This window comes from Bufo gargarizans, chromosome 7 (genome assembly GCF_014858855.1).
Source record: "Bufo gargarizans isolate SCDJY-AF-19 chromosome 7, ASM1485885v1, whole genome shotgun sequence".
In the NCBI taxonomy this organism is placed as follows: Eukaryota; Metazoa; Chordata; class Amphibia; order Anura; family Bufonidae; genus Bufo; species Bufo gargarizans.
Genome location: NC_058086.1, coordinates 81,341,692 through 81,366,875, shown reverse-complemented (window position 1 = coordinate 81,366,875; position 25,184 = coordinate 81,341,692). Strand labels below are relative to the sequence as shown.

General features: G+C 48.4%; 1 protein-coding gene across 2 annotated transcripts in view; it reads left to right on the top strand.

The window, feature by feature from the left end:
- The first annotated feature begins 9,651 nt into the window (after positions 1-9,651).
- EP300 (E1A binding protein p300) overlaps positions 9,652-25,184 on the top strand; it is a 248,573-nt gene continuing 233,040 nt past the window's right edge. The window contains exon 1 of one of the 2 annotated variants that reach the window (XM_044302316.1): positions 9,652-10,701. In XM_044302316.1, the coding sequence (XP_044158251.1) occupies positions 10,614-10,701 (88 nt within the window). In that variant the 5' untranslated portion in view covers positions 9,652-10,613. The remainder of the gene's footprint in view (positions 10,702-25,184) is intronic. The other variant, XM_044302317.1, reaches the window with a different exon arrangement.

The following is a 25,184-nucleotide window of genomic DNA, read 5'->3' as shown; positions in this document are numbered from 1 at the left end:
AAATGGTCTCCGTCTTAGCACCAAAAACAACAACCGCTGGCAACACAAATTGCGATGTTCGTATGGAGGAAACATATACCCCCCGGCTGACATCCTCCACACAGCCTGGGGTTAGTAGTTTTCCGACGGTCTTTTGTTTTTGAGGAAAGAAGGACAGACATTAATGAAATTACCCCTCTCCCCACAGAAAAAACAAACCCCACGCCTACGGCGAACCTCCGGAGGATGGACCTGACGAGTAGTTCCTCCTAGCTGCATAGGCTCGTCTAAGTCCGTACAGACTAACTGCTGCTTGGGAGGGGTTACCAATTGCTCCGGGTCTTTCAATCTGTCCCTAAGACGTCTATCTATTCGGATAGAAAGGGACATAACCGCATCAAGGGAAAAGGGGGTCTCATACAGCGCAAGCGCATCCTTAACCCTTTCGGATAACCCAGAGCAGAACTGACTCCTGAGAGCCGGGTCGTTCCACTGGGTATCCGTAGCCCACCTACGGAACTCAGAGCAATACTCCTCTACTGGCCGCTCTCCCTGTAGGAGTCTCCGTAATTTTGATTCAGCCAGTGCGACTCGGTCAGGGTCGTCATATATGAGACCCAAGGCCCCAAAAAATTCATCCACTGACCGGAGAGCCTGGGAAGTAGTGGGTAAAGAGAACGCCCAGGATTGCGGGTCCCCCTGCAGCAGGGAAATAACAACCCCCACCCGCTGTTCTTCATTACCAGAGGAGTAAGGGCGCAGCTTAAAATATAATTTACAGGCCTCACGGAATGTCACAAACTTGTCCCTTCCCCCAGAAAATCTGTCAGGGAGAGCAACCTAGGGTTCAGCAACAACCTGGTTACCTGTAGCAACCGCTGGGCTTGCAGTCAGTTGTAATTGCTGCTGTTGCTGGAGGACCGACGCCTTCAATCCTGCCACCTCCAAAGACAGGCCATGAAATTGCTTTGACAAAGCAGCAATTGGATCCATACTGGATTCTAAGTAGGTAAAAAAAATATTTTTTATATTTTTTACCAGATATAATGTAATGACCGGCGTCACGCAAAGGGAGGGAAAAGGGAATGCCCTGCCCAAGGGAGAGGGAAAGGTGGTGACCCCTGACTCACCTTGCGGCTGGCATCTGACTGCCCTGACATCCCTAGACGGGTTCCTCACCCGTACGCCGATCATGTGCCTAAACCCTGGCTTTCCCTAAGATGAGCCCTAGGTAGTGAATGGGGCGGTGGGATCACTAGTCCGCACCACTGACACTAAGAGGAAAACACCAAGGAGAGGACAGACAATACAGACAAACATATAATCCCAGGTGGGCGACAACAGAAGACCACAAAGGCCCAACAGGGATCCGGAGGGTAACGTTCTGGAACAACAACCAGGGAACGCAGCAACACAGCTCCAGTGGGTCAGTATAGAAGTCTAGGCAGGAAGCTCTATATCTGGCAACCAGAGAAATGGGAGAGGGGAATATAAGGAGGTTGGGAGTGCTGGACAAGGAACAGCTGAGGAGAAGGAGCTACGGATCCCTGAGTGAGCCAAAAAGGGTTGCAAAGCAAACCCAGAAAGCTACCATAAAGAAACAGCCCTATCTTTCTACATAGAGCGCGCAGCCAACCGCTGCGACTTCCTGACCCCGGGTATAACTGAGTCAGGCGTGGTTCTTGACACCCTTGTGACAATACCTTTCGAACATATTATGAATCCCTGTACAATATTAAGGTCCAGTTTGTCGATATGCCCCAACAGGAGTTAAAAGAGCGTATATACTCCTACATGACTGAGACAGCTTCGCCAATGGTCCCAACTGAACAGAGTACAGAATTAGACCAGCCTTTCACAGAATTAGAAATTCAAACATTAATCTCCTCCCTTAAAGGAAAGAAAAGCCAAGGTCCAGATGGCTTTACAGCCATATTCCTTAAAAGATATCATGAATTGTTGCTCCCTTTCCTCACTAAAGTTTTTTATAGTACAAACCGGATTCCAAAAAAATTGGGACACTATACAAATCGTGAATAAAAACTGAATGCAATGATGTGGAGGTGCCAACTTCTAATATTTTATTCAGAATAGAACATAAATCACGGAACAAAAGTTTAAACTGAGAAAATGTACCATTTTAAGGGGATAATATGTTGAATCAGAATTTCATGGTGTCAACAAATCCCAAAAAAGTTGGGACAAGGCCATTTTCACCACTGTGTGGCATCTCCCCTTCTTCTTACAACACTCAACAGATGTCTGGGGACCGAGGATACCAGTTTCTCAAGTTTAGAAATAGGAATGCTCTCCCATTCTTGTCTAATACAGGCCTCTAACTGTTCAATCATCTTGGGCCTTCTTTGTTGCACCTTCCTCTTTATGATGCGCCAAATGTTCTCTATAGGTGAAAGATCTGGACTGCAGACTGGCCATTTCAGTACCCGGATCCTTCTCCTACGCAGCCATGATATTGTGATTGATGCAGAATGTGGTCTGGCATTATCTTGTTGAAAAATGCAAGGTCTTCCCTGAAAGAGATGACGTCTGGATGGGAGCATATGTTGTTCTAGAACCTGAATATATTTTTCTGCATTGATGGTGCCTTTCCAGACATGCAAGCTGCCCATGCCACACGCACTCATGCAACCCCATACCATCAGAGATGCAGGCTTCTGAACTGAGCGTTGATAACAACTTGGGTTGTCCTTGTCCTCTTTGGTCCGGATGACATGGCGTCCCAGATTTCCAAAAAGAACTTCGAATCGTGACTCGTCTGACCACAGAACAGTCTTCCATTTTGCCACACTCCATTTTAAATGATCCCTGGCCCAGTGAAAACACCTGAGCTTGTGGATCTTGCTTAGAAATGGCTTCTTCTTTGCACTGTAGAGTTTCAGCTGGCAACGGCGGAGGGCACGGTGCATTGTGTTCACTGACAATGGTTTCTGGAAGTATTCCTAAGCTCATTCTGTGATTTCCTTTACAGTAGCATTCCTGTTTGTGGTGCAGTCGTTTAAGGGCCCGGAGATCACGGGCATCCAGTATGGTTTTACGGCCTTGTCCCTTACGCACAGAGATTGTTCCAGACTCAGATTCTCTGAATCTTCGGATGATGTTATGCACAGTTGATGATGATAGATGCAAAGTCTTTGCAATTTTTCGCTGGATAACACCTTTCTGATATTGATCCACTATCTTTCTGCGCAACATTGTGGGAATTAGTGATCCTCTACCCATCTTGGCTTCTGAGATACACTGCCACTCTGAGAAGCTCTTTTTATACCCAGTCATGTTGCCAATTGACCTAATTAGTGTTAATTGATCTTCCAGCTCTTCGTTATGCTCAAATTTACTTATTGCTACTTGTCCCAACTTTTTGGGGATTTGTTGACACCGTGAAAATTTGAATCAACGTATTTTTCCTTTAAAATGATACATTTACTCGGATTAAACGTTTGATCTGTCATCTACGTTATATTACAAATAAAATATTGACATTTGCCATCGCCACATCATTGCATTCAGTTTTTATTCACAATTTGTTTAGTGTCCCAACTTTTTAGGAATCCGGTTTGTATTTCCCCATCGTGCCCTTTCCCCAAGCAGTCCCGGGAAGCCCACATAGTAGTCATACCTAACCCAAACAAAGATAGCACTGCATGTAGCAATTATACGCCAATATCCTTAATAGATTGCAAAATCAAGGTTTATTCAAAGATGTTAGCAAATAGATTCACTAAAATACTACCTAGAATTATTAAGGGGGATCAAGTAGGATCCATCTCGGGTAGGGAAGTGAGAGATAATACCATCCGCACCATCACCCTAATTTCACAGGTTCAGAAGCAAAAACCCCTATGTGTTTGATGTCGGTAGACGCCGAGAAGGCATTCGTCAGGGTGCACTGGCAGTTCATATTGACAGCCTTAAAACAAATAGGCTTGGGGAGATATGTGGAGATGGTGGCAGTGTTGTATACGCATCCCTGAGCACGTGTCCGAACGAATGGTATTTTGGCCCCTTCCTTCGAAATACACAATAAAACACCTCAGGGCTGCTCCCTGTCCCCTCTTCTATATTTCTTGTCAATGGAACACTTGGCAGAGGCAATAAGGAAAAACCCAGATATTAAAGGCATAGGGACTCAGAATATGCATCATAAGCTTGCACTTTGCGGACGACCTCCTACTGTTTGCGACCTCCCCCCACATCTCTGTTCCGTCCCTGCTCCGGAAATTTGAAGATGTAGCCACCTTACTAATTTTAAATTGAACATTGATAAGACGGAAATGTTAAATATCTCTTTCCCTCAGGAGGAGGTTACATCTCTCCAAAAAGAATTCTCCTTCAAATGGACAACCCATAGCCTGACTTATCCAGATGTTCAGATGCCAGCACAACTACACCTGTTATTTCCTTTAAATTACTTACCACTGCAGAGGAGAACCCTTGAGGATATGCACAAGTATAAACTCAAGCACCTTTCTTGGTTTGATTGCATGAACATCGTCAAAATGGACATCCTACCGAGGTTTTTATATCTCTTCCAAACCATACCTATTCATGTTCCCAAAAAATACTTCCTGGAATTACAAAAGGCTCTCAATACGTTTATTTAGCATGCTAGTAAACCTAGACTGAATAAGAAGGTCCTAATTACACATAAATCCTTAGGTGGTTTTGGTCTACCGGATATTCAATTATATCATGATGCGGCAATACTCACCAGACTTCTAGAATGAAGGCATAAAGCCTCAATGAAACTGTGGGTCACTTTGGAGCAGTCTCTGTCACCTCTTTCCCTTCAAGCTGCACCCTGGATACCTATGACCAACAGACCTCCTAGAGAGGATTTGCTGTACCTGGTAAGACATGCCCTTGCAGTTTGGGAGGATTGGGTTGTCAAATCTCAGATCACTTTTAGACCGGGGCCCATAACCCCACTCCATGGGAATCCAGCATTTAGTCTGGTCTCTTCATCCTTTCTCATCAAAACTACACACAATGAGTTGTTAAGAATCAGAGACGTTCTGTCAGCGGGGAAGCTCTCCTCATTTGAAGCTCTACTCCAGAATGCAGCCTTTAGTATGACATCCTGGTTGGGATATGCTCAATTAAACTCCTTTTTTGGAGTTACATTCCCCAAAGGGATGGTGGACTCGCTGACGGATTTTGACACAATATACCTGAGGTTAGGTACAAACAGAGGTATCCTGTCCACACTGTATGGAGTCCTTCTTGATCTCCATAGTGGGGAAAGGGCCCAACTGTTTGACAAGTGGGAATCTGACCTGTAGGTTCGATTCACTGATGAGGTGAGGAAGATGTGTACGTTCTCCCAGGGAATCTCACTGGCGGCGCAGGTCAAAGAAAAGAATTACAAAATCCTTTCCAGGTGGTATTATTGTCCTACCAAGCTGCATCGGATGTTCCCCTCTGTTTTAGAGAGATGCTGGAGATGAGAAAGTGATAGGGGTTCCCTGCTGTATATATGGTGGAGTTGTCCAAAAATCCACTCGTTTTGGTACCAAATCTTGTGGATATACGCTAAATATTCTGGTAGGACGATCCCTAACACCCCCCCAGCTAACTCTATTGTCTCTTATTCCTGGCTCCCTTGCCCAAGTCAAGAAAGGAGTTCTGAGGCATTTCCTGTCAGCTGCGCAGATAGATGGCAATCCCCAGACATTGGAAGTCCAGTTCTCCGCCTACACTGCTTGAGTGGGCCAGAGAGTTAAGATATATATTACGTATGGAGGAGTTGTTAGCAGACCAGCAGGAAAGGTCCGAGGCATTTACTAATAGTTCCTACCCTTTACTTGCTTTCCTGGACTCTCCAGATTTTGAAAAAAACGTCATGAGCTTTTTGTTTTCATATGACTCCACATGGTTCCACAGGATTGTCATAAAGTCTGGTTCCCTGGGCACTCACCTTTTTAATGACTTGATGCTTTTCCCCCCTCCCCCGCTTTCCTTTCCCAACTATATGTTTTATATTCCGTCGACGGTATTTAATGTTGCATAATCTATGTGTTTTAGGATTGCACTGAGAAGAGATAAGTGTCAGGTGACAGTTTGCAACCTTTTTACGTTTTTAGTACTGACTGTGGATTATACTGAGTGCGAAACATTGACATTTTTGGTTACCTTGATTTTATTTTACTATTTTTCCTTCTTTGAATGTATGCAAAGTATTATAACATCTTGGATAGATGGTATTTATTTATTTATGTAACTGTGCACCTTGAATCCTGCATGGTCCTGCTTTGAAATGATCATATATCTATCTCTTGTCTTTACTTGTATACTGTTATACCTGAAAACTCAATAAATTCAAAGTAAACATAAACAGTAATTGCCGTTCCCCACCGTCATCTTCTTGTGACTGTGGATGCTGTAGAGGTTGGGAATCAGGGCACAAGATCTCATGTCCCTCTTCAAGCGTGCTTGGCGAGAGGGCCAAATCAAGGAATGGCACTGAAAAGAGCTCCTCTGAATATATACAGTAGTGTGGGATCACTTGTTTGCCCAGACTCTCCATGGTGGGAGGAAGGAGGATCAAGGTGAGGATTGGGTTGAGCAGACTCTTGGCTACTGAGACTGGACTTGGTGGAAGACAGGGTGGTGCTTAACCGACTGGAAGCATTATCTGCTGCAATCCAACCGACCACCTGGTCGCAGTAGTCTGACTTCAAGAGCGTTGTCCTGCGCCGCCCTGCAAACTGGGACATGAAACTAGGTATCCTGGATGATTGCTTTTCTTGTGCTCTGGCAGCAGGCACAGTTTCAACGCGCCCAGGGCCTCGTCCTCTGCGTGCACCATCGGCATCACAGCCACTTCCCTGTCCCTTACTGCTCGGCTTCTTCATATTAAATGTTATATATGATTGAAAGTCTGTCACACGTACATTAGCGTAGGATGTGGAAGTGTATGCACAAACAAATTTAAAAAGGAATTTGGGATGTGTCAATTTCACACAGGAGATATCCCTCAGATAATGTCAATGCTGTCACCAGCGGCTAATAAAAAATTACAGGGAATGTCACAGGTATTTGGGATGAAGAAACGTTATACAGGAGAGGTACCACTGGTGATGTCACTGTCCGCAGCGTCTACGCAAAAAAGTACACTGGATGTCACAGATACATTTTTTAAGCGCACATGTTACACTGCAGATGTGGCGCTGGTAATGTCACTGTCACAAGCAGACACCGTCTATTGACAAAGTACACTGTATGTCACAGATTAAAAAAATTCTGTACACGTTACACTGCAGATGTGGTGCTAGTAAAGTCACTGTCAGAAGCAGACACTGTATACGTAAAAAGTACTCTGGATGTCACAGATAAAATTTTCTGCCTACGCGTTACACTGCAGATGTGGCGCTGGTAATGTCACTGTCACAATCAGACATCACCTATGTAAAACGTACACTAGATATCAGATAGATATTTTCAGCGCTCATGTTACACTGCAGATATGGCGCTGGTAATGTCACAAGCGGTCACCGTATATTGAAAAAGTACAATGGATGTCACAGATATTTTTTAGATGCGCACACTTTACAGTGCAGATGTGGCGCAGCTAATGTCACTGTCCGCAGCTTAAACCGTCTATGAAAAAAGTACACTGGATGTCAGATATTTTTGGGATGCGCACACTTTAAACTGGAGATATGGCGCAGCTAATGTCACTGTCTGCAGTGGACACCAGTGGCGTAGGGATCGCCATAGCAACCATAGCAGTGGCTATGGGGCCCTACGCCACTGGGGGCCCGCCCGTCCGGACCGCATAATTATTTTATTTTTTTATACATCACAGCACTGACAGGCAGCCAGGGCCGACCGCCCGCCCAGTGTAGTGGGCGGGGCGCGGGCGGTCTAAGATGAGGTAGGCCGGCGGATGCGGTGGAGGGGGCCGGAACGGGGGCGTAGCAGAGGCGGAGCCAGGCTGGCACCAGCGCCGCCCGCAGTGCAGGAAAGGAATGAATTTCCCCGCCCCCTCCACCGCCTGAGTCCGCCTCCTGAGTCCTCCCACCCAGTCCCTCTAGTTAGTAGGAGGCAGACTCAGGCGGTGGAGGGGGAGGGGGCGGGCGGTTGTTACCTGTCCTGCTGTGGGGAGGAGGGACTGGGAGTGGGACTATGGAGGGAGACTGGTCCCGCCTAAAACCTACTACTGCTGTCACTGGATGGCACAGAGGGGTGATGGCACCTACTTCTCCAGGCTGCCTGTGAGGACCAGACATCAGCTGTCTACAGGAAAGGTAAGTGTCTGTCTGTAGAAATAGGTGTATAACTACTTGTAAGTTCATGTGTATGTAATGTGTGTGTGTATATATATATATATATATATATATATATATACACACAGTATATATGTCCATATATGTGGTGAGTGCGTATGTGAGTCTGTCCATGTATGTGGTGAGTGCCTGTATGAGTGCGTCCATGTATATGGTGAGTGCCTGTATGAGTGCGTCCATGTATATGGTGAGTACGTGTATGAGTGCATCCATGTATGTGGTGAATACGTGTATGAGTGTGTCCATGTATGTAGTGAGTGCGTGTATGAGTGCGTCCATGTATGTGGTGAGTGCGTCCATGTATGTTGTGAATGCGTGTATGAGTGCGTCCATGTATGTGGTGAGTGCGTCCATGTATGTGGCGAGTGTGTGTATGAGTGCGTCCATTAAGTTTGGGAGGGGCCCAGTACAAAAATTTGCTGTGGGACCCAGTCAGTTCTAGCTACGCCCCTGGTGGACACCGTCCAAGAAAAAAAATATACTGGATGTCAGATATTTTTTGGATGCGCAAACTTTACACAGGAGATGTGGCACAGCTAATGTCACTGTCTGCAGCGGCCTAACTATTGCACACAATTTAGCGCAGGATGCTCAAAAAATAAATATTGCTGCCACACACAACAGTCCTTAAAGGGAACCTGTCACCTGGGTTTTGTGTATAGAGCTGAGGACATGGGTTGCTAGATGGCCGCTAGCACATCCGCAATATCCAGTCCCCATAGCTCTGTGTGCTTTTATTGTGTAAAAAAAAAAATGAAAGATTTTATACATATGCAAATTAACCTGAGATGTGTCCTGTCTCTAAGATGAGTCAACATGGCTATGGCATTACAGTGAAGGCAGTACTTACCTGCACGTTTATTGGCTGCGTAGCAGTCAAGAAACATGCGGGGAGGAGACTCGACTATTGCACTCAAGCACAGGCGGTATTCGACTGAATACCGCCATGTGCCAAGCATCGAGATCAACACTAATATCTACTTTACTCAATATTTTATTCACTTCTTAGAGTAGAGTTTACACCAGTAGTATTTCCTGTCAATGTAAACCAGAAGAAACCTCTGTAATTACTTATAGTTTTGCTTTGGTACACTCTAATAACATTATATTGAAATCCTTATTTTCCGCCGAATCATATGGCGGAAGAAGGAAAGAAAAAAGGCGAAAAAAAAAATATGAGACTTTCCACCTCTCCTTTAAGAAAGGCTGTGACACAAGACGGCAGTGAATTGGCCAATCAAAGGCTCCGTTCGGCATCACGTGTACTCCAGGAGGCTCTCAGTCGTGGGGGGTTCATTGTGTGAGGCGGCCAATTAGCTCTCGCTGAGTGAAGCCCGTCCCACCCCGCGTGGCTCCTCCCACTGGAGGTGTATCTCTTCCTTACTATCGTGTTGCGTCGTTTCCGGCCGCTACTGCCGAAGCTTTCCTGAGCGGAGTGAAGAAACAACAGCCGCCATTTTGTTTGTGTGTGAGGGACGGAGCCCTGACTTGAATTGGATACGGACGACAAGGTTTCAGAACCCTCGAGGAGGCTGAATGATAACGGACATGTTTCCTTGTCATCTGCTGAGGGCCCCTAATCTATAGTTACGAGCTCCTCCCTGTTTTCATCCCACGGCGACCCGGGATACCGCTACCCATTAGATCCCCAGAGAGTCGCGGCGGCGACTCCGGCTTCAGGCAGTTAGCACTGGTCTTCGCAGACTTCTCAGCTAGCCGTTGCCTGCGAGCCTGATCCGAATCGGCGTGATCCGAGAATATCTGGCAGAGAGCGGGAGAGGCCGCGGAGGAGGCAGGAGAGCCGATAATTGAAGGGCCCTGTTGAAGCTTCGCTAGTTCTCCCGAGACTCGCGTCAGTAGCAGCTATGTGATCTCCAGGGCAGTGCTGGGAGTCAATTCACGGGCTGATCTGTTTGTGCAACGATGCCGCCCTCTGACGGGGGGAGAGACCCGGGTCTGCGTCTGTAAGTGGCCGTAAGGCAGTGGGAGTCCCGTCTTCCCCTCCCCCATAGCCCCCGTCCCCTTTGTAGCACACGGCGGTGGGGTCTGAGCACGGGGCTCTGGAGCAGTGCTTGGGGGCCTTTGTGTAGGATGACGGCTGAGGAGAGGCCCAGGGACCGGGCTGCAGTCAGCATTAGGAGCAGCCAGTGTGGGCATGGGGTGTCTGAGCTCTTGAGGGCCCGTTACCTCTCCGGTGTGTGACGAGCTGTTACCGCTCCGTTACCGGACTCTTCGTGTGCACGGTCCGTGTGTTTGTTTTAGTGACTCGTGGTGAACAGACGCCTCGCTGAGCTTTGGACCACGACAAAAAAGCATCAACCTGCAGCCATGGCCGAAAATCTGGTTGATCCAGGGCCACCTTCAGCCAAGAAACCCAAGATCTCCTCTCCTGCCCTGTCTTCCAGCGATGGTCCAGGTAACTGCTCCTTTTACACATGTGTCTGCTTTTCTGTTGGGTTAAATGACAAGCAGCGGGTAAGCGGGTTCTGTGTCCGGCACTCAGTCACTTTCCGTCACTGTCGCCATAACTTCATCGTTACTTTAGCGTTCCTGGAATTGCCACAAAGTTTTGTAAAATGGTCTCCTCAAGAACGTTCTTGTTTGTTTAGCCTTAAGTCCTCATGCACACAACGTGTGCGTAGTGCGGTCCACAACGCGCTGCTGCGCACCACATTTTCTCACGCCCTTCACTAAAATTACTATTGTCCACAATTTGGACAAGAATCGCACATGTTCTGTAACTTGCGGACAGCTGATGATATCAGTCTACTGTCTACATTTATTTTGCGGGCCCGTGAATGGGGCTTTGTGCAATCTGCAAACAATGCGGACTGGTTACAAAATATATTTGTGCGTGAGGCCTTACAGTGAGAGCCACGAGTAACAATTCCCATGGAAATGATGGCGGGATGTCTATCTGGACTAGTGCAAGGGGCCTCAACCAAATCCATTCTCACTCCTTTAGTGAATGATCGCAGTTATTGTCAGCGCTGTCTCCGCTTTCCCTTTTACCTAGAACTAGTAAATCTCCACCAAAAGGTTTGGGTATTTGGTGAATGTTTAAGTGGTAATCAGGCTGGCAAATTGCTATAATGGAATGGCCACCTGCTACCATTGCTGCCAAATCAGTGGAAAGGGAGTGGGCACCTAACCAGTATAGGGTACCATAATATACCAGTGTAATACAGTATACAGTGCTGAACTGGTGAGTAGAGATGAGCCAATTTCATATTTTGAAATTCGTTTGCGATTTGTTTACTGGTAGAAGCAGTATTGAGTTATGGATTCTGTTACCACGGACCATAACGCAATTCTGTGACGGAATGCCTTTAGAGGCATTCCGTTATTCATTTTCCATCATAATAGAAGTCTATGGGCTGTGAAATGGATCCGTCCCATTTCTGTTATGCAGAAGAGGACTCCCCTCCATAACCGAAACGGGACGGATCCTTTTATGCAGCCCAAAGACTTCTATTATGATGGAATGAAGAACGGAATGCCTCTAAAGGCATTGTGTTATGGTCCGTGGTAACAGAATCTATAACTCAATTCTGCTTTTACCAGTAAATGAATCGCAAACAAATTTCATAAGCGGAAATTCGCTCATCTGTACTGGTGAGGATTAACTTTGTCTTCAGTCGGTTTCACACAGTTGGTGTTGGCGTCTTACACCTTGTAGTTAGGTTGGTGGCTCGTTTTCTCGGCTCCTTTATGGCCTTCTGTCGGTCTCTCGGTAGCGCGCACCTTCTGTTGGTGTTTGATTAAATAGAAATGCTGATGCGTCAGAAATGCCATTCATTGCTTTTATATTCCTCACACTGAACAAATATTTAACTTTTCTTAATTTACCCTCTACTCAAATCGCATCAACATTATCTACTGTAAGGCTGTCACCTTCTAGTGGTAGGTTGGCAGCGTTGTAATGGGCAAGCATCTGTGGAACATAGAACAGGATCTCTATTATGGTGGCGTTGCCTGGACCACTCATGGGTCTACTAAGCTGAGCTTAGTCATTGGTGACCCAAAGGAGTCTGCAGTACGGATGCTAAAATACTGCCTTAGGACTCTCACACATTTGTGTCTATGATCCCCTCTGTCGTAAGATGGTCAGCGGTTCATCCATGAAGATATGTGAAGTCTGTCATCTGCATTCTCTCTATTTCCCATCTCTCTACAATCCATTCCTGACTTTGGCTTTAAAAACAAACTGCATATGCGAATCCAGCCTTGCGGTGGGTTCACTTTTTTTTTTTTGTGGTGTTCTGCACTTTTGTGTGTTTTGTGGGGTATTTTTGCATAAGACCTCATCTCCAATTAATAGCTGAAAGTCTGACACCTAAAGTGCACTGCTGTTTGTCTTGTCATGTTTTTCTATCACCTTCTCTATAGTGTAAAAAGCCACAAAAACACGTGCTCTACAGGTTACATTTTAGCAGGAGGTGCAGCTATAGTAAATGTTAGTTTTATGTTGAGATGGCTGCATTTAGTGTAGTGGGAGGCCGGAAAGATCCCAAGTGGGGCGCAACTGGGAAAAATGCATTGCTGCTGTAGGTTGACCTGATTTCTTCATTCTTCAGGTCAGTACAATTACAGCGATGCCAGTTTTAGATAGTTTCTTGTGTTTGCGTTTGAAGAAAACATTTTCCTTTATATTTATGTCTATACATTCTGATCCCCAATAACTTTATATTTATGCCTATATGAAAAGGGGGCGATTCAATTTTTTAAACTTTTGTCAGCTTCTCCCATAGACTAAAATAAATTACCATTGTTATTTATGGGACACTTACTGTATTCCTATGGAGTCAGAGGGCTGCTTGGATCTTGGGCAGCACTGTGCTCCCAGGCTTTCCTCGCTCAGATGCTATGGTCATATTTGACTATGGCATCTGAGCGGTGTGAATGGCGGTGTCAGGCTCTACCAGATCTGTTGAACTCTGGAAGGCTGTTCTCTGCCAGTTAAACAGAGGTGTGAACATACCCTAATTTTGGTATCTCCATAATAATACTGACCCACAAAATGTTATGATCTAAAGGACATCTGTCAGCAGACTTGTACTTATGGACTGGCCCAGATGAAAGCATTTGTTCATATGTGCCTGCATTGCTGATAAAAATGTTTACTATGTACAAGTGAGCCTCCAGGAGCAATGAGCAATTGCCATTACACCTAGAGGCTCGGCTCTCTCTGCAACTGCTGCAGCCTCCCAATTTGACAGCGCCAGGCGTTAAGAAGTTTTCCGTGCCTGGTCCTGTCAAAAGCCTCATGCAGACGTCCGTGGAACACTGTGAGATACCGGCCTTGATTCCTGCTGAGTGCAGGAACGCACTGCGTCATTGGTTGCTGTGACACTGTTCACTTTGTGCTGCTGTACAGTAATACACCCGTATGTTCTATAAGAGTATACTACTGTACTGTGGCGGCACGAAGCGCATGGCGTCATAGGAACCAGAGACGCCATGTGCTCCTGCACTCAGCAGGAATCCAGGCCGGTATCTCACGGTCTGTGTTCCACGGCCTTCAGCTGCCCAGTGCCAGTGCCATAGGTACAAACCTGCTGACACACGCCCTTTAACATGCAATGAACACTGTAAAAACACCTAAAGCCAATGGTAGAATTGGATTCATTTTTTTTCACATTGTTGGTACATCTTGTCCTGCAGAAAACAAGCCCTATTTATAGTTGTCAATGGAAAAATAGATCAGTTAGAACCTTTTAAATGCAGAGATAGAAAAAAATATATAACTGTATCTCGCCCAACAGAGATCGCTGTTATTGCACTTCCCCAAATACCATTTATTAGCCCTCTATTATACTGTCTAAGCAGTTTGGTTTTTCAGTTGCTGTTAGGCCCTGTAGGACGCATATGAACAAAGCCTTGACCCTCTCCGTGTCGCCTATTCGTGGATAGTCAGATGATCATTAGCCCAAGTAGTCTGGTATAAATCCAGTTACACAGCATTTTGAATGTGGAGGCAGCAAATGAAATGGTTGGTGCCACATATCCTGAGGCATGATGGGACAGCAGTCACATGACTAACCAGGAAGCAGGGTTCAAGCATGGAGAAATGAGAGAGGGTAAATTGGAAGAAAAAAAAACAATCCATGGAGGAATGGGAGCTAGAGTGCTTGAAAATGAACTGTAGAGTGAAAAGTAGTTTATGGCACAGGCCTTTTAACCACCTCAGCTCCCCTAGCTTAAACCCCCTTAATGACCAGACCACTTTTTACAATTCTGCACTACACTACTTTCACCGTTTATTGCTCGGTCATGCAACTTGCCTCCCAAATGAATTTTACCTCCCTTTCTTCTCACTAAGGCCTCTTTCACACTTGCTTTGTCCGGATCCGCCGTGTACTCCACTTGCCGGAATTACACGCCGGATACGGAAAAACGCAAGTGTACTGAAGGCATTTGAAGACGGATCCGTCTTCAAAATGCTTTCAGTATTACTATGGCACCCAAAACGCTATTAAAGTCCTGGTTGCCATAGTAGGAGCGGGGGAGCGGTATACATACAGTCCGCGCGGCTCCCGGGCCGCTCCAGAATGACGTCATGCAATGCCATGCAATCACGTGATCCATGCGCTTGGGGCGCCCTGACGTCACTCTGGAGCGCCCCGGGAGCCGCACGGATGGTAAGTATGCTCCCCCCCCGCGCTCCCCACTATACACTTTACCATGGCTGCCAGGACTTTAGCGTCCCGGCAGCCATGGTAACCATTGAGAAAAAGCTAAACGTCGGATCCGGCAATGCGCCGAAACAACGTTTAGCTTAAGGCAGGATCCGGATCAATGCCTTTCAATGGGCGTTCATTCCGGATCCGGCCTTGCGGCAAGTCTTCAGGATTTTTGGCCAGAGCAAAAAGCGCAGCATGCTGCAGTATTTTCTCCGGCCGAAAAACGTTCTGTTCCGGAACTGAAGACATCCTGATGCATCCTGAACGGATTTCACTCCATTCAGAATGCATTAGGATAAAACTGATCAGGATTCTTCCGGCATAGAGCCCCGACGACGGAACTCTATGCAGGAAGAAAAGAACGCAAGTGTGAAAGAGCCCTAATAGAGCTTTTTTAATTTTGCTAAAAAAAGACTTCACTTTCAATTGTAATTTTTTTTTTTTAAATAAAACTACATTTCTATAAATTTTTATCTTAATTTATTCTACATGTCTTTGATTAAAAAAATTGCAATAAGTGTATATTTATTGGTTTGTGCAAAAGTTATAGCGTTTACAAACTATGGTACAAAAATGTGAATTTCCGCATTTTGAAGCAGCTCTGACTTTGTGAGCACCTGTCATGTTTCCTGAGGTTCTACAATGCCCAAACAGTAGGAACACCCCACAAATGACCCCATTTTGGAAAGTAGACACCCTAAGGTATTCACTGATGGGCATAGTGAGTTCATAGAAGTTTTTATTTTTTGTCACAAGTTAGCAGAAAATGTTTTTTTTTATTTTCCTTACAAAGTCTCATATTCCACTAACTTGTGACAAAAAATAAAAACTTCTTCTGAACTCACTATGCCCATCACGAAATACCTTGGGATGTCTTCTTTCCAAAATGGGGTCACTTGTGGGGTATTTATACTGCCTTGGCATTTTAGGGGCCCTAATGCGTGAGAAGTAGTTTGAAATCCAAATGTGTAAAAAATGCCCCATGAAATCCTAAAGGTGCTCTTTAGAATTTGCGCCCCTTTGCCCACCTAGGCTGCACACATGTGGTATCGCCGTACTCGGAAGCAAGTAGGGCTATGTGTTTTGGGGGTGTATTTTCACATATACCCATGCTGGGTGAGAGAAATATCTCTCTAAAAGACAACTTTCCCATATTATTATTATTATTAATAATAATAATAATAATAATAATAATAATAATATTATTATTTTTTTTAATACAAAGTTGTCATTTTAGAGAGATATTTCTCTCACCCAGCATGGGTATATGTAAAAAAAGACACCCCAAAACACATTGCCCAACTTCTCCTGAGTACGGCGATACCACATGTGTGACACTTTTTGGCAGCCTAGGTGCGCAAAGGGGCCCAAATTCATTTTAGGGCATTTTTAGACATTTGAATTCCAGACTTCTTCTCACGCTTTAGGGCCCCTAAAATGCCAGGGCAGTATAAATACCCCACATGTGACCCCATTTTGGAAAGAAGACACCCCACGGTATTCCATGAGGGGCATGGCGAGTTCATAGAAGAATTTTTTATTTTATTTATTTATTTTTTTGGCTTAAGTTGGCGGAAATATTTTTTTTAATTTTATTTATTTCCGCTTACTTGGGACAAAAATGTAAATCTTTCATGGGCTCAATATGCCCCTTAGCGAATACCTTGGGGTGTCTTCTTTCCAAAATAGGGTCATTTGTGGGGCGTTTGTACTACCCTGGTATTTGAGGGTCTCCGCAATCATTACATGTATGGCCAGCATTAGGAGTTTCTGCTATTCTTTTTATGTTGAGCATACGGGTAATGAGATTTTTATTTATTTTTTCCGTTCTGACTCTGGGCTGAAAGAAAAAATGAACGGCACAGATTTCTTCATTCGCATCGATCAATGGAGATGAAAAAATCTCTGCCAAAAAAACAAGAGGGGAAAGGCGTCTGCCAGGACATAGGAGCTTCGCCCAACATCCAAACCCACTCGGCTCGTATGCCCTGGCAAACCCGATTTCTCCATTCACATCAATCGATGTGGATGAATAAATCATTGCCGGGATTTTTTATTTTTCTATACACAAAGTGTTTGCCAAAGCATATGAACACCGCCCCTCAGCTCATAAGGCTCGGCAAACGTATTTTTTACTCGTCTTGCAGCGCCGCATACACCGACTTTTGTGTAATCTGACAGCAGCGCAATGCTTCTGTCAGAATGCACATCAGTGCTGCAGCTGGTTCATCGGTTGGTCCACCTAGAAGGTAAAAAAAAACAGGCCGCAACGCAATAAATTTATTAACATTAACTTTATAATAACATTTGAACAGAACATTAACTTTTATAAACTTTATTGAACTTTTTTTTTATAGGACAAACCTCTCCTTCCCCATGGGACAATGTGCAAAGCGCAAATCGCCCAGAGATGTGGCGAAGTACATTATGCACTTTTTCCCAGGTGAAAGGAGAGGTTTGCAGCAGCTCTGTGTGAAAGGGCCCTAAGAACCCTGTGTGCCAGTTCTGTGTGACGCAATCCCTATGCTAATAGTGTACCTGTGTGTGGTACTTCTGCAAACACTCCCCTAAGCATAGGGCAGGGTGGTCAGGACAGAAATAGCGGGTGTCACGCCTTATTCCACTCCTGCTACAGACACAGCAGGAGGTGGCGCTTGGGTTGAGGTACCAGCAACGACATTGGGGAAATGTCGCTCGTGTAGACGGCTCACTACACTGGTGGATGGGGCCACGGAACCTCCTGGATACGGGAGGTTCTCGATGATCTCTTCCTGAAATTTGATGAAGGATCCTGTTCTCCCAGCCTTACTGTAGAGAACAAAACTATTATATACAGCCAATTGAATCAAATATACAGACACCTTCTTATACCAGCGTCTGGTGTGGCGGGACGCTAAATAAGGAGCCAACATCTGGTCATTGGAGTCCACCCCTCCCATGAGCAAATTATAGTCGTGGACCGAGAGGGGCTTTTCAATGACACTGGTTGCTCGTTCAATTTGTATTGTCGTGTCTGTGTGAATGGAGGAGAGCATGTAAACGCCACACTTGTCTCTCCATTTCACCGCGAGCAGTTCTTAGTTACACAAAGCAGCCCTCTCCCCCCTGCAAGACGGGTGGTAACGAGCCGTTGAGGGAAGCCCCGGCGACTAGGTCGCGCGGTGCCACAGCAGCCAATCTGTTCTAGAAACAAATACCTGAAGAGGGGCACACACGTGTAGAAATTGTCCACATAAAGATGGTGTCACCCTTATTTGGCAAGGGGTACCAAGTCCCAGACCGTCTTCCCACTGCTCCCCAGGTAGTCAGGGCAACAGACTGGCTCCAGGGTCTGATCTTTACCCTCATAGACACGAAATTTGTGCGTATAGCCTGTGGCCCTTTGACAGAGCTTATACAATTTGACCCCATACCGGGCGCGCTTGCTTGGGATGTATTGGTTGAAGCCACGGCGCCCGGTAAAATTTATAAGGGACTCGTCTATGTAGATGTTTTGCTCAGGGGTATACAAATCTGCTAATTTGGTGTTACGGTGGTCTATAAGGGTCTGAATTTTGTGGAGCCGGTCAAAAGCTGGGTGGCCTCTGGGACTAGAGGTGCTGTTGTCACTAAAGTGCAGGAAACGCAGGATGGTCTCAAATCGTGTCCTGGACATAGCGGCGGAGAACATGGGCATGTGATGAATTGGGTTCGTGGACCAATATGACCGCAATTCACGCTTTTTTGTCAGGCCCATGTTGAGGAAGGCCCAGAAAAGTTTTAAATTTGGAAACTTGGACGGGTTTCCACCAGAAACACTGGACATAAAAGCTTCCCGGGTTGGCGGCTATAAATTGAGTGGCATACCGATTTGTTTCTGCCACGACTAAATCCAAGAGCTCCGCAGTGAAGAACAGCTCAAACCCCAGTGCCGATCCGATCTGTCTCAACCCGAACTCCAGACTGGGCGGTGAAAGGGGGAACTACTGGTGCGGCTGAAGTTGGGGGCTGCCAATCTGGGTTTGCCAGCACCTTAGGGGCTCTATGGGCCTGTCTGTGCGGTGGCTGCGACAGGGTAACTATTGCACGTGCCACCGTACCAGCTTCAACTGCCCTTCTGGTGCTCGCCACTTCACCATGTTCTACAGCAGTGCTGGTACTAGGTCCAGGATGGGCTGCGCTGCTGTTGTATGCCTCACCACGTAATCCGACAGCGCCAGCCCCACTCTGCTTCCCTTGAAGCGGATCCTGCGCAACCTGTGGTCTAGCAACACGGGGCCGGGTACGCCTAGTGGTATCAGTGACCTCAACCTCATCGTCCGAACTTTGGGTCAGACTGCCACTGCTTTCTACAGGTTCATATTCTGACCCGCTGGATTTGTCAGATGAGGGTTCCCATTTCTCGTGCTTTTTTCCATTGGGGGACACAGACCATGGGTATAGCTTAGAGGTATTAGTAGGAGGGACACTATGCAAATGAAAGAGCTCCTCCTCCTCGGGCTATACCCCCAGACTCCACCAGGAGGAACTCAGTCTTTGCTTAGTGTCTGGTGAAGGAGGTTGACACTCTCTGATTCTACTCCTTTTTGTTATTTTTATTCTAGATGGGGACACAGGTCGGCATGGCGCCTTCCTGGTCTCCCGTGGAGTGCCCGCCGCCGTCTTTGGGACGTTGCCTGGCTGCCTCCATTTCCCCCCAAGAAGATAAGTGGATCCGGGCTCGACCTGTTAGCTCCGGCATCCCACCAGCTGCTGGGACGCCTGCTGCCTACCCTCCTCCAGAGCACTGTTCTCCTGGATTGGAGTCAGAAGTCTGAAGAGGCGCATCCCTGCTGGTCTGGACATCGAGGGAGCATGCTGAGCAGATAAGTGTTGCCCAATCCCTCCCCCTCCCTCTGTGTCTATTTGTCTGTGGCTACCTGGGTGAACTTGAAGAAGGATCCTGATGGGGCACTTTCTTCATTTTGGCACTGGAGTACTGGCATCTCTTCCCCCTTAAACTGTGGGCTTCAGCGCTTCTCTCGTCGGGCCTTGGCTGCTGCGCTCCCTCAGCGCCCTCCGGCAGGCCGCTCCTCCACGTGGTGTTTGTTTAAATCACGCGCGCGCTTATTTCCGCGCGCGTGCGCTTATTTTCGCGCATATTTTCGCGCGTGCGCTTATTTTCGCGCATATTTTCGCGCGTGCGCTTATTTTCGCGCATATTTTCGCGCGCGCGCATATTTTCGCGCATTCGCGCGCGCGCTTATTTTTCGCGCGCTTTTTTCACGCCATAATGACGCTTTCGGGGAGGCGGAGCCTCGGCATGCCGCTCTGACTCTCCTTACACCGGAGACTCTGTTTGCTCATGGCCGTGCAGCTCCTCATCACTCTACTCCGTTTTGTGCCAGGCAAGCTGGTAGCTCAGTGGTACTGCTGCTGCTGCCCCATGTCCAGGCTTTCTGAGTTCAAAGCCCCTTTCAGCCTTCAAAAATTGTTTATATTATTCTAGATGGGGACACAGGTCGGCATGGCGCCTTCCTGGTCCCCCGTGGAATGCCCGCTGCCGTCCTTGGACGCTGCCTGGCTGCCTCCATTGCCCCCCAAAGAAGACAAGTGGATCCGGGCTCGACCTGCAGCTCCGGTATCCCACCAGCTACTGGGTCTCCTGCTGCCACCCTCCACCAGAACACTGCACTCCTGGACAAGGAGTCAGAAGCCTGATGAGGTGCATCCCTGCTGGTCCTGGAGTCGAGGGAGAAGTTCTGCAGGAGAAGTTCTGCAGGAGCAGATAAGTATTACCTGCATCCCTGCCTTACCCCCCTCCTCCACCCCTCCTCCACGTCCCTGGGGGCCTGCGGTCCCCGCTTGGGCATCTGCCATGTCCAGCGCGGCCGCTAAATTGGTCTTAGTCGCCAAGGCAACCATGTCCTTTAATCCTGTGGCGCTAACGACTCCATCTCTCTCAGTGGTCCCCACAGTGGGTGACTGACTACGAAGAGGCAGCGTGAGCGGCAGCATCCCACCTCGGATGTCTCCGTCTCTCCACCCCCCTCACCTCGCCGGTGGCGCTTGCGGACTGCTCTTCCCCCTCCCTAGGGAGAGTAATCCGAAGGAGAATTATCCGGCTCGGACGAGCCAGGTCCTTTTTGGACTATAGGGCATTTTCAAATCCTGTGACGCCAACCACCTCTCTAAGTGGTTTTCCACAGAAGACGCCCGACTACTAACAGGGAGCGTGAGCAGCAGCATCCCTCCTCGGATGGCTCTGGCTCTCCCCCCCCCCCCCCCCCCCCCTCGTCTAGAGGCGCGTTCGGGCGACTCTCCCCTCCCTTAGGGAGCGCAAGTCTGAAGGAGAATTTCCGGCTCTGATTAGGTCATGGAGCGGGACCCCTCGCCTAAGCTCTCCACCAGGGTGGCTGACTTAGTGGTGACTGTCCGAGACACCTTTATTCTCCAAGGGGATTCTCCTCCTTCCACTGGTCAGGAGTTCCCCCTTTTTCCGTCCAGGCAGTCGGAGACTACCATGTTCCCGGTCCATGAGGGATTTTTCCGCGGTCATGTCCAGGGCCTGGGGTGGTCTTAATAAGGTTCTCGACCACCCAGCGCATGAATATACTTTCCTTTCCCTGCTGACGGCGAGGAGAGGTGTCTCCTCCCCCTAAGGTGGATCCTCCGGTGACCGGATTAGCCAATTATGTGGCCCTTCCTGTCTTAGTCAGTTCCTCTTTCCAGGATGCTGTAGACAGACGCATAGACTCTCTTCCAGGTCCTTTTTTCGCTGGCAGCGCGTCCCTGTGACCTACCTTTCACTCAGCAGGGGTAGCCAGTGCTCTCTCGGTGTGGTTACAACACCACCACCAGGAACTGGCGGTACGAGATGCGGCTACTAACACACTGGAGTTGGTTCTCCAGATGTCTCAGGCTTCTAAGATTCTTTGCGAAGCTTCTAGGGACATTGTTTCCCTCTTTGCCCGCAGGTTGGCCATCTCTGTCACTCAGCGCGAAGAGATTTGATTGAAGGTGTGGGATGCTGACGCCTCCACCAAGCGTTCCCTTGCTAATCTCCCCTTTGGGGTTTCCAGACCTTATGGGGATCAGCTGGACGAGTTCATCTCTGCATGCCTTTTGCCGTTTCTCATCTGGTAGGCCGTCGCCTGCTTCCTCCGCCGGGGGTCTCAGGTCGCCCGCAAAGAGCCCTTCCTTTGCACCAGCCTTCCCGGCACTAGAGGGCCCAGTCAGCCCGCCCTGCTGCTCCTAGGCCTATCACATGTCCCGATTGCGGAATCCCACCATCGATTCCTGCGCTTCGCCATTATGGGTCGACACTGTCAGTTTGTCGCCCTTCCTTCGGGTTGGCGACCACCCCGCGGGTCCTTGCCACGGTCCTGGACCGCTCATGGCGCTTCTTCGTACCAGGGGCATTCCTTTGCTGCCCTATCGGGACGATATCCGGATAGAGGCCCCCCTCTCTACCGCAGACCACGGACAGCGTCCGGATCACTGTTCAGACCCTGGAACGGTTCGGCTGGCTGGTAACTTTCCCAAACTCCTGCCTCTTCCCGTCCCAGAGGCTCTCCTTCCGGAGGGTGATTTTGGACACCTCGGCTGCCTAAGTATTCTACCAGCCTTCAAGTCCTCCCAGGTCCAGGGGGCAGTGTCGCATCTGCTGCGCTCCCCGTGCCTCTCCATTCGGGAATACTTGCAGGTCCTGGGTCTTATGGTAGCCTCTTTCGAGGCCTTCCATATGCCCAGTTTCACACTCGCCTGGCGCAACAGGAGATCCTTTACCTTTCAGCGGGTTCGGGCAGCTCTCCCTTGGTGGCTGTTCCCAAAGAACCTGAGGTCGGGGAGTTCCTTTCTCGCATTCTCCTGGACGATCGCCGCCACCGATGCCAGCATCCTGGGTTGGGGGGGGCGTTTTCCAGTCTTGCACGGTTCAAGGAATTTGGTCGGCGGCAGAGTCTCGCCTTCCAATCAACTTTCTGGAACTGAGGGCGATTTTTTCCGCTCTCTCTCTCCTATTGGACCTCTCTCCTTGCGGGCCTCCCAGTGCGGGTTCAAACGGGCAATGCCGCGGCCGTGGCCTATATCGACCATCAGGGCGGGACCCGCAGCCGGATGGTGATGCAGGAGGTGAAGAGAATTCTGACGTGGGCGGAGACGCACGTTCCGGTGTTGTCAGCAGTTTGCATTCCAGGAGTGGACAACTGGACAGCGGACTTTCTAAGCCACAACACGGTGGATCCAAGCGGGTGGTCTCTGCATCCAGAAGGGTTCGAGGAAATCTGCCACAGATGGGACCGTCCGGATGTGGACTTAATGGCGTCCGGGTTCAACAACAAGATCCCAGTGGTCCTGGCTCGCGCCCGAGATCCGGAGGCGTACGGATGGATGCGCAGGTGTCTCCGTGGCAGGACTTCAGCCTCCTCTGTTTTCCTCTCCTACCAAAGGGTCTACGCCAGTTCGAGGCGGAAGGGACTCCGACCGTTCTCATCACCCCAGAGTGGCCTCGCCGCGCGTGGTTTTTTCGGACGTGGCTCGGTTGCTGGCGGACGCCCCATGGCCTCTTCCCGACGGACAGGACCTACTGTCTCAGGGCCCGTTCTGCCACCGGAATTTGCGGTCTCTTCGTTTACCGGCGTGACTGTTGAAACCGCCATCCTGATAAAGATGGGGTTCTCGGATTCAGTGGTTAGGACCATGATCAGTCCGGGGAAGTCTTCTTCCTCCCGGATTTACTATCGTACCTGGATGGCCTTCCTATCCTTTTTTGAGGGTTCGGGGTTCCCTCCCCTTCGGTTTTCCATCTTGATGGTACTGTCTTTTCTTCAGTCTGGGCTTGTGCAGGGACTGTCGCTTAGTTCCCTGTAAGGTCAGGTTTCGGCGCGGGCCGTCAGAGGTCCCTTGCTCTTAAGGGTCCGGTGGTGACCTTTCTTCGGGGGTGGCGCATTCGGTTCCCCGTATGTTCCCCCTTTGTCTCCTTGGGATCTCAATTTGGTTCTGCGCGCTCTGCAGTCGGCCCCCTTCGAGCCTTTGAGGAGGGTCTCTCTGACTGTTCTCATCTGGACTTCCTTGTGACCATAGCTTCTGATACAGCTACATAGCGTAGTGATTAAAGTTCTGGGCTATTATGCAGTGGCTGTGAGTTCACGTCCCATCACGAGCTTTTAAGTCAGACTGGTGTCGGAGCTGGCCGCTCTTTCCTGTCAGGAGACTTTCTGGTTTTCCACCAGGATTAAGTTGTGCTCCGTCCAGTCCCCTTCTTTTTGCCCAGGGTGGTCTCTCCCTTCCGCCTTGATGAGGATCTTGTCCTGCCTTCCTTTTGTCCTTCTCCGGCTAACCCCAAGGAATGCACTCTGCATTCCCTGGATGTTGTACGGGTCCTGGAGGTGTGTCTCGCGGCTACTGCTTCCGTCCGCCGTTCTTGGCGCTCTGGATCTGCTTGGCTATTTCCGCGGCTTGTCACGCTTGTGGTGGAGTTCCCCCGGCTAGAATTGCCGTTCTCTCCATTGGGGCGGAGGGGGCTTCCTGGGCAAGACGCAGTCGTGCCTCTGCGTCTCAGCTGTGTACGGCGGCCACCTGGTCGTCCTTGCATACCTTTGCAAATTTTTGTCAGTTGCATTCACTGGCTTCGGCTGATGCGGCTTTGGCCGCAGGGTTTTGCAGGCTGTGGTTCCTGTTTGACCGTTGGGGCGTTCCTCCTGGCGGTGCTGGTATTTTTTCCCACCCCATGGACTGCTTTTGGACGTCCCATGGTCTGTGTCCCCCAATGGAAAAAAGCACGAGAAAAGGAGATTTTTGTGAAACTCACCTGTAAAATCTTTTTCTCGTCTTTTCCATTGGGGGACACAGCTCCCACCCATTATTCCTGTTGCAGGAGGGGTCTTTAGTTCAGTTTTTCTGTTTCTGGTTGGACCTTATGGCTTGGTCCGATGGTTTCCATGATTTTTTCTTGCTCCTTCTACTGCTTGTGCAACGCCTGAGTTCCTCCTGGTGGAGTCTGGGGGTATAGCCCGAGGAGGAGGAGCTCTTTCATTTGCATAGTGTCCCTCCTACTAATACCTCTAAGCTATACCCATGGTCTGTGTCCCCCAATGGAAAAGACGAGAAAAAGATTTTACAGGTGAGTTTCACAAAAATCTCCTTTCCTCATCCGACTGGGTCAGAAGCCTGTAGGCCTCTTCAGAAGAATACCACTTACTTGCCATTTGGTCAACTAAATTTAGGGGGTATTCCCTGAGACTACCCAAGACAAAAA